Source organism: Fonticula alba (assembly GCF_000388065.1).
Source record: "Fonticula alba strain ATCC 38817 unplaced genomic scaffold supercont2.6, whole genome shotgun sequence".
In the NCBI taxonomy this organism is placed as follows: domain Eukaryota; order Rotosphaerida; family Fonticulaceae; genus Fonticula; species Fonticula alba.
The window spans coordinates 201,728-216,727 of NW_009242976.1; the positions used below are offsets into that span (position 1 = coordinate 201,728).

At 66.5% G+C, this 15,000-nt stretch overlaps 4 protein-coding genes across 4 annotated transcripts; 2 read left to right on the plus strand and 2 right to left on the minus strand.

The window, feature by feature from the left end:
- Positions 1-126: 126 nt before the first annotated feature.
- H696_03712 (hypothetical protein) lies at positions 127-2,559 on the plus strand (the record flags this gene model as incomplete). Its single annotated transcript, XM_009497567.1, has 6 exons — positions 127-237; positions 332-637; positions 741-943; positions 1,012-1,732; positions 1,836-2,166; positions 2,296-2,559. The coding sequence occupies 6 exons, from the start codon at positions 127-129 to the stop codon at positions 2,520-2,522; spliced, it is 1,899 nt and encodes a 632-aa protein (XP_009495842.1). The 3' UTR covers positions 2,523-2,559.
- Positions 2,560-2,602: 43 nt separating this feature from the next.
- Positions 2,603-4,068, minus strand: H696_03713 (ubiquitin-conjugating enzyme E2 A). Its single transcript, XM_009497568.1, has 6 exons — positions 3,906-4,068; positions 3,657-3,737; positions 3,488-3,513; positions 3,246-3,335; positions 3,020-3,108; positions 2,603-2,898 (listed from the first exon to the last, which is right to left on the minus strand). The coding sequence occupies exons 1-6, from the start codon at positions 3,947-3,949 to the stop codon at positions 2,770-2,772; spliced, it is 459 nt and encodes a 152-aa protein (XP_009495843.1). The 5' UTR covers positions 3,950-4,068; the 3' UTR covers positions 2,603-2,769.
- Positions 4,069-4,778: 710 nt separating this feature from the next.
- On the minus strand, positions 4,779-7,106 carry H696_03714 (hypothetical protein). Its single transcript, XM_009497569.1, has 4 exons — positions 6,865-7,106; positions 6,675-6,760; positions 6,483-6,552; positions 4,779-6,331 (listed from the first exon to the last, which is right to left on the minus strand). Exons 1-4 carry the CDS (start codon positions 7,023-7,025, stop codon positions 4,885-4,887), a joined length of 1,764 nt encoding a protein of 587 aa, XP_009495844.1. The 5' UTR covers positions 7,026-7,106; the 3' UTR covers positions 4,779-4,884.
- A 1,805-nt stretch (positions 7,107-8,911) lies between these two features.
- On the plus strand, positions 8,912-13,829 carry H696_03715 (hypothetical protein). The gene is made up of 17 exons (XM_009497570.1): positions 8,912-9,142; positions 9,242-9,451; positions 9,582-9,646; positions 9,739-9,816; positions 9,955-10,050; positions 10,182-10,324; positions 10,406-10,659; positions 10,766-11,042; positions 11,140-11,191; positions 11,382-11,984; positions 12,087-12,236; positions 12,344-12,421; positions 12,512-12,608; positions 12,711-12,867; positions 12,937-13,286; positions 13,428-13,509; positions 13,619-13,829. Exons 1-17 carry the CDS (start codon positions 9,004-9,006, stop codon positions 13,638-13,640), a joined length of 2,853 nt encoding a protein of 950 aa, XP_009495845.1. The 5' UTR covers positions 8,912-9,003; the 3' UTR covers positions 13,641-13,829.
- Positions 13,830-15,000: the final 1,171 nt, after the last annotated feature.

Here is a 15,000-nt window from a genome sequence, read left to right on the forward strand (position 1 = left end):
GGAGCGAAAGGGGCACGTGTGGGTGTGGGCGCTGTGCTAGCAGGGGCGGGGGAGTCCGACGGCCGGGGCTGGATGACCGGGTGAAGGAAAAGCAAGCCCCGATGCCGCTTTTGAAATTTAGTCGACATGATCGCGCCCCAGGCCAACTTCCAATGCTTGGTCGGGGGAGCGTTGCGATCGGCCGAGATGGTGGTCGGTCGTCGGGGCCTTCGGGCGCCACAGTGGCCCACGGCTAAGGTCTTCCTCCCAGCCGGACAGCCATCCTCCTCCATTTCATTTTTTCTCCCTCCCTCTCTCTCTCTCTCTCTGTCCCCCCTCTTCCCCTCTTAAGGGCCTCTCTCTCCCTTTGCGCGATGCTGTCCCGGGCGCGCCCCCTTCGTGGGTTGCCGTCTCCGGTGATGCCGGCGCCAGTGGCTTCCTCAGCCGCCGGCCGGGGTCTCCGTGCACTGGCGGTTGGACGCTTCTCCTCGGGCTCCGGCCCTGGTCGGCCAGCGGCCCCTCCACCACAGCCGTCCTCCTCGACGTCATCCTCACCACCTCATCCGACATCAGCTGGGCCGCCTCCTCCGGGACCTCCCCCTCCGGGACCACCCCCTCCGGGACCACCCCCTCCAGGACCGCCCCCTCCAGGGCATCCGTACTGGTTCCAATTTGCGATGCCGCCCGGGGGCCCGCCGCCCCCCCCACCCCCTGGTGCTGGCCCCTACTTCCCGCGGCCTGTGGGATTCCTTTCCCCGGAGGGGTTTGCTCAATTGCCGGGGTCGCCGCCGGGCCGGCTTCCGCTATCGCCTCCGCCGCCGCCGCCGCCGCCGCCGCCGCCGCCCCCAGGCTACTATGCTTATGCGTACCCCCCGCCAGGATCGATCCCGGGGCCGCTGCCGGGACCACCACATCAACGCCCACTCCCCCCAGGCTCCTTCCCCCCGGGGTTCCATTTTGGCGAGTGCGTATTCCACCTTTGCACCCTTTCCTGCTCCTCGTCTTTCTTACCTCCCTCACTTTCCGTCTCAGTCCCATGGCCGCCGGCCCACATGGCGGTTCTGCCGCAGGCGCTCTCCACTCTATCCACCCGGCGGCAATGGCAGCCGCCCGGCCGGTGACCCCTCCCCCATCCCCGCCCTCGGCGCCACCGGCACCCTCACAGCCGGCACCACCATCGTCCGGGCCTGCCAAGCAGGCTGCTTCTCGACCGGCAGCCGGCACAGTCACGGACTCCGGCATTTCCGCCGGGCCGCGACGCCCGACATCCTCCACGCCTGCCGCGCCTGCCAAGACTGCATCCCCCACATTGGCCAGTCGCTTCGGGCATTACATCGACACTTTCAAGGCTGTGCAGCAGCTCCGCGCACAGGGGGCCTTCCCCGGGCAGACCTCAAAAGCCCAGCCAGCCCCGTTGGCTCGGCCGGCTGGCGGCCGTGACACGGAGGCCCCGCCATCGGCGGTTGCCCCGGTAGATCCAGCAGTTGCCGAGCCTGGTCCCGGGGATGCCCCAAGTTCCGTGCCTTCGGCCGGCCCGGCGGCCACCCCGGTGAGCTCGGCCGCGCCCCCGCTTGCGGCGGCACCCACGTCGGTGGGCTCCATGGCACCTCCGACGGCCGCCCCGCTCCCCCCGCGCAGCGATGTCCAAAGTGCCGCTCTGGCCGAGGCGCTGGCCCGCGCAGTCGAAAGTTCTGTCCGCTCGCATTATGAGCACTGCATGCGCACCTTCCTTCCAACGTCGGAATACGAGCTGGTGCGTCGGGCCATTCTGGCTGGCCTTTCTCTTTGCCTGTGCTCTCGGGTTTTTTTTTTCCCCCTTGTCATCTGCCCAACGGCTAACCGTCCTCCGGGGACAGTGGCGCACCGAGACGATGGCCGCCTCGAGGCGGACCCTGCGCAACCCGGCAACGCATCCGCAGCCGGCCACCCGGCTGGCGGCGCTGAAGTTGGCTCTCGGCCGGCGAATTGTCGACGCCACCGCTCTGCCGGCCATCACGCGCGAGAGCCTTGCTCGCGTTCGATCCCGGCATGATTTCGCCATCATCCGGCAGCGTCTCTTTATCAACGGCCTTGTGCGAAACATCGTCCTTGACATCCGTGAAACGCAGCAAAAGTTAGAGATCAACATTGCCGAGAACCAGACTCGCCTTGAGCAAAACAAGACGGCCATCCTCTTCATCATCTACAGTACGTCCACCGGCCTGCCCCCCCCCCCCCCCCACCACAACAGCGCGCCTGTTGATGCCTCCCTCTTTCGACACCCTCTTCGGCCGTCCCATCTTTTATCATTGACACCCCTGGCGTGATGGGCCCCAGCCTTCGGCCTGACTCTTGTCGGCCTTGCCATCTTGACCCATGTGCTTGGGCTCTGGGGCGGCGAGGAGGAGCCCGACAAGGATGCTGCCAAGCGCAGCAAGGCCGACGAAGTCGAGGGGTACTGGCAAATCTACAAGGAAATCCAGCTCCGGCAGCATCAGCTCTCCCAGCAGCTTGCACATCAGGATGAGGCGGATCCTGGCCTCAATGAGATCCCCCTTCGGTGAGGATAGATCCACCAACTAGACAATGCGCCTCGCTCCCGCTCTCAGGTTTGACACAGGCAGCTCAGTTGCCCCGTGGGCGGTGGAGAAGGTACAGTGTGTATTGGGCAGTGGGGCGTGGAAATTCGAGTGGGATGCTGTTCCCTGGAAAGGCAGGAGGAAATAGGGGGGGGAGGGGGGGAGGGGGAGAGTGGGGGCAGCTAGCCGGCCGCTCGGAGGGGTACCAGTCGCCGTGCACGCACGCACATACTCAGAAGTCCTCCCAGCTGCTTTCTACCGTGGCACGGACCCGCTGGTTATAGGAGCGGATGTCTTCCCGATAGAGAGTGGCTGCCTGGGGGTTGGCCGGACTGTTGGGGTTTGGATCGTGGAGCAAGGACTGGGCCATTCGGAGGAGGGACATGGGCACCGGCCGTCCGGGGGATGTTAGAAGGGGAAGGAATGGGCGAGGAGAAGCCCGCAGAGTCTTCTGGCTGGAGGGCGGCGCGAGGAGGGCATACCTGAATACTGGTGAGGATGGCAGATACATCGTATGTCGGACTCCAGCGATTTTGTAGGATATCCAGGCACAGGTGGCCATCAGCGTATACTGCATGCACGTGTGTGTGTGTGTGTGTGTGTGTGTGTGCGCGCACATGGGGAGGAAGAGGTTAGCAGGTGGTTGGGAGGGGAGGGGAAGGGGCGATGCAAAAGCAGCCACCAGGGGGGCCCAAAGGATGTAAGCACCATTTGGATGGAACATTTGTGAAACAAACTTCACCACAGGCGGCTTGTTCGGATAATCTTCGCTGAACTGCATGGACAATTTGAAGGTGCCTGACGAACGAAAGACGGCGGTGGGGGCGTGGAGTGTGAGGGACGCGAATGGGCCAAGTAAAGGTGGGGGAGCGGAGGCGAAGAGGGGAGCAGTGTAAAAAGGATGGGGAGACCGGCGAAAGAGCCATCGGCCGGCTTTTGTGCGCGTGTACCATCCTCAAAGGGAGTGCTCTCCGGACTGGACAATCGAGAGGGAGGGAAGGAAAAGGCGCGGCGAGGGGGGGGGGGGGGGGGGGCAGGACAGGTCAGCAAAGGGAAGAAGCATGGACGGGTGTGTTCCCACGCGTCCAGAGGTGTGCAGCGGGGACGAAGAGCGCATACCCGAGGATGACAGCATTCCAAAGCATGATATTCTCCTCGCCCGGGGCACCGCTGATGCCCAAAGGTGGGTCGTCCTGGAGACTGGATGGGGCGGTTGTGTTGCGTGTGAGAATCGGAAAGGCACCAGCAGAAGGCGGCGAACACAGGAGGTCAAGCCAAGAGGAGCCTCAGTCCGCGGGCAGGCGCCCGCCCTTTTGGCCTCCGAGGCCTGGAGAGGGAGAGGGTGAGGATGGGCGGCAATCGGCGCACCGTTTGAAATCACGAATCAGACGCCTGCGCGCAGGGGTAGACATTCTGAAGGCAAAGCGACGGCGAAATCGACCAGATAGATCAGAGAAAGGGACCGAGCGAGATGGCAGGAGGGAGACGTGGAGGAAAGGGAGAGATCTGCCCCGCTCCTCACGGAGCTCCGGTCTCCCCTTGTCGGTTCCTTTTTAGCCCCCCCCCCCCCCCCCCGTCTTTCGAACGGAAAAGACCAGCCAACCCGGGGATCTTGCGCACCCTGGAACTTGCTCGCTGGGTTCTCCAGACCGGCACTTTGGGTGCGGCTGTCCCAGATCTGCTGACCGCTCTCTGGAGATCACGCGCGCAGCTGACCACCTAGAGAACACCTAGCCCACAGTAGTGGTCGTCCCGCCGCCTGTGTCGCCGTTCCCTGGACCCCTGCTCCCCGCCCGCCCGCCCGCCCGCCCCCCCCCCGGGCGCGTCACCATGTCGCAGCCATGGGGCCGGGGTCCCCCCTGCCTACATGGCGACACAAAGGGCCGCGCGCGGCCACACACACTCTCGGGACTATTGCCAGCGCGGTCGGGCTTGTTTTAATGTTTTTTTTTCTCATCCTTTCTGTGGAACACCGACCCCCTGCGCCAGCCTGTGCCTCCCCCCCCCCCCCCCCCAGGTGAAGCCTGGCCATCGGCGCCGAATACCGTGGATGCTGCCCGAAGGCAGGCGGTAATGCGAGTGAGCCGGGGCAGTGACCGGCTGAGAGGCCCCTGGCACATCAAGCGGCGTGCTCTCCGGCTCCCCCGGCAGCCGGGCTGTCAGCCGCACTCCCTCTTGGGCGCGCTTTCTCTTCGTGCGGCCCGCCTTGCCCCCCCCCCGCCGCCGGTGCAAAGAGAGGCATTGATGAGCTTTTGTGTATTTCATGGTCCCCGAGCAGGCGTGAATTGCCGGGTGTATTTTTCTCTTGCCCATACTGCATGGGCCTCAGAGCTGAGGACGCCCCCGATCAGCAGCGCCGGCCGTTGGCTCTCCCCAGGGTGCCATGGCGCGACCCGCCGCCGATGCCGCCGCCGGTGCTGGTAATGGGCGTGGTCACCGGCGTGGTGGCCGTATGCGAGGCAAAGAAGAGCATGCGCTCACGGAAGCTGAGCTGGTCAGGGTCCACCTTCTGGCGATCCAGCACCGAGGTGAGGTCCTCGTCGGCGGCGCTGCCGCACCCCTGCCCGGACCCGAGGGGGGGCGAGGACTCCTGGGCGCGAAGCGGCGAGGTCCGAATCGAGAGGCGCGGCACATCCGGGTTCGCGCCCCCGGCAAGGGACTTCGGCCGAGCCGACACAGCCGGCGAGGCTTCCTCCATCGCGCCGGCCCCTTCGGGTCCGCCATCTGCCGTGGTGGGCGCGGCGAGGAAGGCCGCCTCGATCCGGTCGGCTTCGGCAAGGAGCTCGGCCGTGGCCGGGTCCGGCTGGCCAAACGGCTCGCCACCACCATCCCCCAACTGTGGCTGGGCTCGGTCCGAAGGTAGGTCCGCTCCCGAGGCCGTCAGGGCCCGGTCGTGGACCTCCAATGGGGAGTCCGCCCGATCGATGGAAGCCGGTGAGGCCAAGATGCCGACACCACTCGAATCCACAGTCACAGCGCATGGGTCTGCGCCGTGGCTCGCGGGGCTGGCCGGCTGCTCGGCAATCGACAGCGGCTGCTCGGCAATCAACAGCGGCTCCGCGGCAATCGACAGCGGCTCCGCGGCAATCGACAGCGGCTCCGCGGCAATCAACAGAAGCTCCTCGGCCTGGGGAGTGGGCTTCTCACCGGCGTCCACCTGCCGGTGATCCTCGGTATTGGAGCCGTCAAGGTCGGCCCCCCCGGGCACCGCACTCGGGGCCGGCACGCGGTCAGTCGGAGACACGTGCTCCACGTCCGCGACATTCGGAGAGTCCACCGGAAGCTCGACCGTCAGCTCGGCCGAGTCGGCCTCATCCACAAGATCGTCCGCCAGCGTGGCCGAGTTAGCCGGGGTTCCGGCATTGGGCGTCCCCTCGATGGCCGGTGCCGCCACATTGGAGGAAAGCGTCTCGGTGGGCGTCTCGAGGAAGCTCGGGTCGTAGGTGTCCTCGGGGGGGACGGTCTGCAGGAAATCCGCCCCGTCGGCCGGGCTGTCGAGGGACGACCGGAAGTCCACCGAGCGGCTCATGCGCGTGTAGCTGGTGTTGACGAGGAAGCCGCTGGCCTCGGCCACGGTGGCGGGGGCTCCTGGCAGGCGGAAGTGCCCGGCCGGGGCCTGGTCCCCAGGGGTCGACCCGAGGGCCGGCGACTGTCCGGGCGTCAGGGTCCCGGTGAATGCCTGCATCTCGCCCGGCGGGGCGTATGGCAGGGAGGTGGCACTGCCAGCCCCGCACATGGCCGGGCTAGAGCAGGTCGAGTCGGGCACACGCGAGTGGGTCGTCTGGTTCAGGTGGCTGCCGAGCGGGCGGTTAGTACCGGGACGTCATGGCTGGCACCTGGGGCCAGGGGTGGGCGGCACAATGGCCGTGCCAGCCCAGTTGTCGACACAGGCGGGCGTGTGCACACCCAGATGGGGGGGGGAGTCTGGAAAAGGGGGCAACGCACTTGATGAAATACTGGCGTCCGGTTTGGGCATCGACCAGGCGCTCCCAGCCAAGGGGCAGGCCATCCGGGCCTGCATCGACGGGCAGGGGGGCAGAAGGGCCACCGGGATGGTCAGTGCACAATAGGCCCCGGCGGGAGCGGCTCCCGGGCCGGCCGCACAAACTCCCCAAGCGTGGCTGCATGGCGGCGTACCTCGGTAAGTTTCCGGGTCGACAAGCCCCTTGCTGATGGCAATCGGAATGCGAGGATCCAGCCAGGAAGTTCGCTTGCGCTTGTGACTTTGGGGGGCCGTTCGTGGGAGGAGCGTTAGACATGACTGGCCCGGCTCCGAGGGGGGTTCCACTCCGGCGAGCCGATGCCCGAGTCCGGGGATGTAGCGCACTCTAGGAAAACCACACGGGTTAGGACCCCCTCGCGCACGGTGCGCGCAGTCCAGCCAGATGGCAGAGGCCCCAGGATGTCGGATTTCGGCGAAGGGGGCGGAAGCCGCTCCACGGCGGCCGAAGCCAAGATCCGATCAATCGAGGACGCCGAGCGGGGCATTCTCTCCGGCGCGAGCGCAAAAGGCAGGTGGAGGGGGAAGGGGCCAAGGTAAATGGAGAAGAAGGGGGGGCGGGCGTGGAAATCGGTGTTGGGGCGCGAGAAGGATCTCCTCTCGACTTGGCTGCCTTATATTGCGCGCCTTTGCCGGTCGCGCCCTCCCTCCCCCCGCCCCCCCCTCCCACACCCGCAGGTGTCTCAGAGGGCCATCCGTGTTGTTGGGCGGCCCGCTAACGAGACACACTGAGCCAAGACCCGGACTCGGTCGCCGGCATCCAACCGCGTCCCAGTATGCCGTGCGTGTCAATTAATCGCCCGGTCACATCTTGAGCCCTACCCTTGGGTGACCCGTGGTCCAGCGTGTCCAGTGGTTACTGGCCAAAATATCGGTGTGTGTGTGTGTGTGTGTGTGTGTGTGTGTGTGTGTGTGTGCGTGTGTCTGCATCAGAGTGCGTGTTGCTTTCGTGCATGTATCTAAGAGCATGTATACGTGTGTGTGTGTGTGTGTGTATACGCGCGTGACTGAAGGCCGGGGAGCATGGGAGCAGAGGCAGCTGCATGGACGCGAGCCCCCACATGTGGCCCCTGGCATGGGCCGAGTGATAAAACGCCCACCGCAGGTGCCGCAAACCGGTTGAGAGGCCTCCGCGCGAAAGTGCACGAAGCCGACTGGTGCCCCGTCTTGCCCCTGCGCGGCGGGCCGAAGGCGCGCCCCGCGAGACGAAGCGCGTGCCCGGAAACGCCAAGCCCCCGCCCGCCCGGCCTGTGTGCATGTGTGTCTGTGTGTGTGCGCACATACCCGGGGATGGTGAGGACAGTCTTCCCAGGCCGGCTGCGGCAACGGGTTCCACCTGGGGAGGGACCCCGCCCCGACAACCCTCTCACTTGTGGAATGTGATATCCCTCTAACATGCACCCGTCAAGCTCCGCTTCGGAGAATGGCAGCCACTCAAGGCTGGAAAGGGACGCCCGTCTCGCCGCGGGCCGAAAAAAAAAGGGGGCCGATGAGCCCAGCACTCATCAGGAACCCCCCACAGCCAGACTTGACACCCGGCCTGGCTGGGGCCAAGCACACGAGGGGTGCCAGTTCTCACAGACCAATGGCCGCACCTGCCTGCCGAGGTCCGGGGCCACGGGCGGGGCCGGCAGAGGACGGCGCAAATAGAGACGAAGTTGCTCTCGGGGGCGGCCCTTGGCTGGCGGCCGCATTGGCTCAGGCCCTTTCCTTCCCGCCCCCCCCTCCGCCCCCTCCCCCCACACTCCTCCCATATGCTCCGCCGGGCCACCGCAAGGGGAAATTGCTCGCGGCCCCGGTTGCCGAAACTGACGAATCGGGCCTCTCTGCCCGGATGTCCTCGGGTGTCTCAGTCGCATGGGTCCCCTCGGCTTGGTTTGAAGGTCCTCTGGCACCCCCCCCCCCCGTCCCCGCCGCCGGGTCCCCTCCTTTACCTCCGATCGTGTCCCGGCCTCGCCGCGTCCCCGGCGTTTCTCTTCGCCTTCGCCCCCCTCCACGGGGCGTCGCCATCTGACAGGGCATATGATTGTGGGACCGAGAGGAAAACAGGGCATGTGCCACTTCCATCCGAGAGGTCTCAAACATATCGGCCCCCACGCCGCCCCCTCCCGGAAGTCGGGCCCGCGCGAGCAGGGGTGCCGGGCCGGGGGTGGCACACCGGGGCCGCGGACGGGCACCGAAAACGCCCGGGGCCTAGCCCACGGGGCGGGGCCTCGCCCTCAATCGCGGCGGCGACCGGGCGTGATACCCGCCGGGCGTGATGCGGCATGATCGCACAGCCCCACAGTTGGCACTCCGGCCCCTTCACTTGATCGGCTCATCGGTGTCCATCCTCCCCGGGGCGCAGGGCCGCGCACCGTGGCCTTAGACATCCCTCTTCCCCCCTCCCGGCCGCCTTTCCTTCTTCGCCTTCCTCCTTCTCTCCCTCTGTCTCCTTCTCCCGCTGTCCCTGTTTTTACCTCCGCCATGTGGAAGCCCGGTTCCCTGGCCCCAGACGCCCCGGAGCCCGGCAACCCCCCTCCTGCCAGTCGAGTCCCGACCACGGCCCCGCCTGTCTCGCCGGAGGTCGTCTCCCCGGACCACTCCTATGTGGTGTCGCGTTACAGTGCGTCTCTCACGGTGGCCTGCCGTCTGCATTTCGCTGGGCACCCTGCCGCCCTCACTTCCCGCCATGCTGACATATCCCAATCGCTCCCTCGCCCAGAGACACAGCTCTTGGCTCGACTTGCCGGCCACCGAGTTGTGGCCCTCTTTGCATCCGGCCTTGAGCCGCCGCCTTGCGCGGTCGTCCGGCCGGCCGCCGGGATTCAGCGGCCAGCCCAGGCATTCGGCGGCGAGCCTGCCCCCGTCGGGCTCGGTAGCTCCGTCGGCTCGCCGCAGCTCCTATGGGCCGATGGCTTCGGCCTGGACTCTCGTGCGCCCCCTCGGCCGTCTCCGGCACTTGGCCGGTCAAACATCCCCCCGCCCCCCTCCCCCCCGTCCCTGCTCTCCACTCTCACTGACGACATCTCCTTCGCCCCCCCCCCCCCCCCCCCTCGACGTAGAGATCCCCCAGATCCTGGATGACAGCGGTTGGACCGCAAATGGGAAGGCCATTGGATATGTCGTGGTGCGTGTTTGTCTGGCCATTCCTTTGGCCTTTCCGGCCCCCGGGCTCATGCCCCTTTTGCGCATTCCAGCTGACAGCAGTGATCCACCCAGTCGACGAGTGTCGACGCGCAGCACCTTGCCCACCGCGCGGCCATCGAGCGGGGCCGCGAACGGCCGGATTATGCCTGGGTGCGTGCTTGTGACCGGCCCCCTCCCCGGCTCCTCCCTGCTCGAGTTGCGCCTCCTGCGTCTCTGCCCACCTGGGCCCATGGCCACTGATATGCTTCACCCCTCCCCTCTTCTTGTGCATCTGCCTCTCTTCGTCAGGTTGGCTCGCTTCCCTCCAAGGATCTGCTCTTCCAGGATACGCCAGCGCGCGTAGTTTACCTCAGCGCATCGGCCATGGTGGCTGAGCTGCTGCGAGTGCGTGCTGCTATTGCTGTTGCGGTGACGATCTTCGGCATTTGATCGTCAAAAGTCCTGCCTCCTGCTTGTGCTTTACTTATGCCTGCACCCTCCCCCCCCCCCCCCCCCGCCCACACCCCGCCCTGCAGGACCCTCTGGCTTCGCGTTTCTCGGTCATCCTGGTGGATTTCGGCCACTCGCTCAGCAATGCACCCCTGGGCATGGGGGACACAAGTCCCTTCCCCTCGACGGCCCCCCTGTCGATGGGTCTCGTGGCATCACTGCTCCGGAAGTGCGTCTCCTCCTCCATGCTTCCTTCCTGCTGACATCCGGCCCTAATCCACGATCCGTGCTTGGTTGCTTGGGGCGCCAGACTATCCAAGTCCCCGATGCGCGACGACCTTCGTCTCGTGCCAATTTTCCGCCTCGGCCAAGAGACCCTCTGCCAAGGGGCAAATCCCACGCGTCGGGAATGGACCGCTGATCAGGCCCGCCTTGACGCCGGCCTCCGTCGCCTGTCGATCGCCATCGAGCGGTACTTCGCCCCGGCCGCCCCTTCCACTGAGGGTCCGGAGCCTGCCGCATATGCCGAGCTCCTGCTGGACAGTGGCCTCTCCTCGGGTCCAGGTACTTATGGATCTGTCCTCCTGCCGGGCCTGCCAGCACGCATATCCCTGCTCGCCAGTTGGCCTGACCCCCCCCCCCCCACCCTCCCCTCCCTCGTGACCCCAAGCCCCCCTTGTGACCGTGTCCCCGCCGGACAATGTCCTCCGGTCGGTGTGCTCGCTGAGTCCCGAGCAAGGTGCGCCAGCTGTGCTGGGCGCCTTGCGTGCTGCCGCTTCAGCGGCCCTCCTTCTATCCGAGAGCACATCGCTGCTGGAGACAGCGCTGGCTGGGGCACATCCACAAGTGTTGGCTGGTCGCCGGCGCTTCAATGTGGCCCTGGTCCAGTGTCCCTGCTCTTCGGCCATGAACACGGCAGCCGAGCGCCTTGGGCGGTTCTTTTCCTCGTACGCGCTTCCCCCGCCCTTCTCCTCCTCCTCGGCCAGCGTGGGCCCCCAAGGCCATGCTTGTCCCCCCCCACCCCCCTGACTTAATGTTCCACAGATCCACAGGCTTCGCCGATTTCAGTGTTGTGTCCACACTTGACACGGACCGGGTACGCTCCCCAGCTTGCCCTCCACCTCGCTCTCGCTCTCGCTCTCTCGCTCTCTCGCTCTCTCGCTCTCTCGCTCTCTCGCTCTCTCTCTCTCTCTCTCTCTCCCCCCTCCTTCCCCACCTTTCGACCCTGACCTCTTGCTGTTCCCCTCCTGCCTACACACACACACACACACGACTCCCACCCCAAGCGTCTGCCACGCTTTCGTAGCGGCCGGAAGCTGATCATCCTCGCGGCCGAGCCAGCCCTGGCCACCAACCCGGCCGACCCGATCCCCGTGCACCCGTCCTTCCGCCATGCTGTCATCCGGACATTGGAGGGGCTTGTTACGGCCGGCTGGCCGGCGGCCGGGCACTACCGACGCATGGGTGCCGGGCAGCGAGCCCTGGCCCGTGTGGACCTCCTGGTGGACAGCTGTGTCTTCAGTGCGACGCTCTTTTCCCCGGGGCTCGGGCGCGATGTCACTGTCCCGTCAGTGGTATCCGGCCCCGTGGCCGGTGCCCCGACTACCACGCCAGAATGCCCCCTCCCGACGGCACACTTCCTGGCCCTGCTGCCGCTTCTCCTGTCCTTGGACTTGCGCTTGGCGGTGCTGTGTCCGCCGCTGACCCTGGACGGACTCACTCTGGTCGGCCATCCCCCGGGCACCAGTGCCGCGCTGACCAATGCTGCTACCACACTCATCGCCATTGGTGCGCGCGACCTCGGCCGATATGCCGCGCCCCCGGTCGGTATCCACACGACCACCAGTCGCCCACTGTTGAGCGGCTGGGAGGCGGTTCGCGCGATCGAGGTACTCCCCCTCCCCCTGCCTTGACCTTCCTCCAACCGCCCGCTGACGCGTCGGCGCCTCTCTCTCTCTCTCTCTCTCCCCCCCCCCCCTTCCTTCCGGAAGAATGTGGCGGCTCTTGGCCTGGTGGACCCTCAAACGGGCCGGCCCCTGGCCACCCTCGGCGCGTCGACTCTTCCTTCTTCCGTGGTTCGGCTTTGCACCTGGCTCTGCTGGTCACTGGGCCTGCGCGATGGTGTGGCCGATGCCGTATCGGTATGTTGCCTTCGTTTTCCGGCCTCGCCACCCTCCCGGCTGTGCAGCCGGCATGCTTCATGCCTTTCGATCGTGCATTACGTTTTCCCTGACCGACTCCCCTGCAGCTCCTGCATGCCCAGTCGACCGACGTCCTGGAGGGTGCTGCCGCCACCCTGGCCGTGCTTCGACAGGGCGGCCTTGCTGTACGTGCCCTGCTCGCTGTCCCGCTGCCTGACATCGCCACGGGCACTTGCTAATCCCACCACCCCTGGATGCGTCCTTCGGCTCTCTAGAATTTGCTCCAGCCCGCCAGCCCCAAGGCGCAGGAGGAGCTCCTGACCGATCACGGCTGGGCCAGCGCCGAGGGCGATGCCGTCACCGCTTGGAATGGTACACTTTCGCCGCCCGGCCACTTGCCGGCTCTCCCCCATGGCGCGAAAAGGCCCTCGCCACCATGTCTAACCCCCCTTACTCCGCGCGTTCTGCGACCAGTCATCCGTGCATTCGACTTTGCCATGACCTTCCGCAATCCGGCCCTCTCCGAGTATGAGTATGCCCGATCCTGGGCCCATGACCACCGGCTGAAGCTCCCGCCCCTGCTTCAGGCATACAAGTACACCCGAGCCTTGATCACCAGCGTCCGAGCATGGTACACCCCTCTCCCCCCCCCCCCCCTCGGCCCCTTTTCTGTGTCCCCTTTCCTGACCCAAGCTGTCAGTCTGCCCGGATCGGCGGCCGATTCCCCTCTCTTCGCCGACAGCCATGCCCTCCCGGCTGACGGCCCCTCACGACTGATCCGGGCTCTGCTGGCCGGCCGGCCGCGCGCCGTCTGTGCCCTGGCTCCGGTGCCCAGCGGGCTCTATTCCCTGTCCAGTGGGGCCGCTCTGAGGCCGCATTACGGGCACTACGCCCGGGCGGCCGGGTTCGCCGGGCCCGGCGACGCGATCAGCGCCCTTTGTGCTCCTGCCTTCTCGGCGGCCGATACCCTCCGGCCGAATGAGCTCTTCACAATCCACACATCCAGTGTCCTGCACCGCTACGCCCCGAATGTTGTTCTCTACATGGATGGTGCGCCCCACGCCATGGCCCTGCATCTACCAGCTCCCGCCAGATCCCTTCCTTTACGTCGCTGCAGACGCTGCTGCCCTGCTGCTGCCCTGCTGTTGCTCTGCTGTTGCTCTGCCCTAACCCCCTCGACTCTACTCCCAGTCGATAACTCCACACTTCCGGAAGCTCCAGCCGGCCTGCGCTTTGTCTCGGTCATCAGCCCCAAGTGGCTCCCTTCGACTGCGTACGCCCCGATGCTCTGCCTCAGGTTGCTGATTCCATGTGCCCCCCCCCCCCCCCCCCTCCCCGCCCTGCGCTCCGTCCACACTCACCATGCTCACCCACAATCCCAGCCGGACGGTTTACTCCTCTTAATTGGGCCGCACCAGGCTCACGTGTACACCAGAACCCGGTTCTACACCCGAACACATGCCAACCGCCACAGCTACCAACGCATGTACCGCATGCGCCACAAGGCCCTGGGCTGGGCGGCCGGGGCGTGCGTGCGCATGCCCCTTCCCTTCCGCTTGCCCCGCCGCCGAGGGGGGGGGGGCGGGGGCGGCCCCCCTGCGGGGCCCGTGCGGGCCCAATTCCTCGTGTCCCCTCGCTGGCCCGCTCGTCTCTTCCCCGCTTTCTCTCGCAAGTGCCCGGGGGAAGAGCCCCCGAAGGCGGCCCGGGTCGCAGATCGCCCCTTTTTCGCCAGCCCCTGCAATAGACTTCCCGCTTGTTCGCCACCCGTGCTCCCTCCTCCCCCTCCCCCCCCCCCCTCCTCCTTCTGCCCGTCTCCTCCCCTTTCGCACGTGCCCCCGCCATGTTCTCCTTGAAATCCACCGCACCGTATGTCCTGATCTCCTCCTCCCACTTCGCCCTCTGCTCTCTCTTTTTCTCTCTCTTTCTCTCGCCTCCCTCTGTATATATCGCTTTGCTTCGTGCTTTCTCTCTCTGTCCCCCCCCCCCCCCCCTCGCCCACACACTGTCGCTCACGCGTGCACACCTTGCCCCGGCCCGCCTCCCAGCGACCCGACGAAGCTGCCGGCTGGGTTTTCTCCCACCCCTGCGTCCTGCTTGTCGGCCGCCACCGATGACCAGAAGTGGCTGCTGTCGAATGTCCTCCCGCGGGTTAACAACGGCGAGGCGGAGGTCTGGCTGATGCGTCTCCCCCGGGAGCTGGATGTCCAGCACCTGGAGGGGATCAAGCTGCGTATCGATGATGCGCCGGACGCGCCGTCCGGCCCGGCGGCCCCCCTTGGCTCGATCCAGGCCCTCCACGACGAAGAGGAGACCACGGAGGGCGACACCGCGTCGGCCGGCACCCTTGTGGATTACACCGTCACCCAGACCTCGGCTGCGGATGGCTGGGAAATTGACTCCCTGGACTTGCTTCTGCCGAAGCTGGTGGATTCGCCGTCCGGCGCGGCGGCCGACTCGTCGCTCATGTTTGTCAAGGGGATCAAGCCGACCCGGCACATTGTCATCGCTCGCCGTCCCGGGGACCAATCCAAGACTCGCGCCGATGCCGAAGGCCTCCGCCGGGACTTCCCCCACGAGGCCACCAACGCGCCGTACCTGCAGCTGGCCGATATGCACGGCAAGTTCCTGCCTGCCGGGGCCATCATCACCGAGGAGGCCATCCAGCAGCTGGCCGATGCCAAGAAGCGCCAGGCCGAGAGCAGCGCCCCTGCCACCTCCGACTGTACGTCAGTCCTCGCTCACATGGACCCGTTTGCCCGGGCCT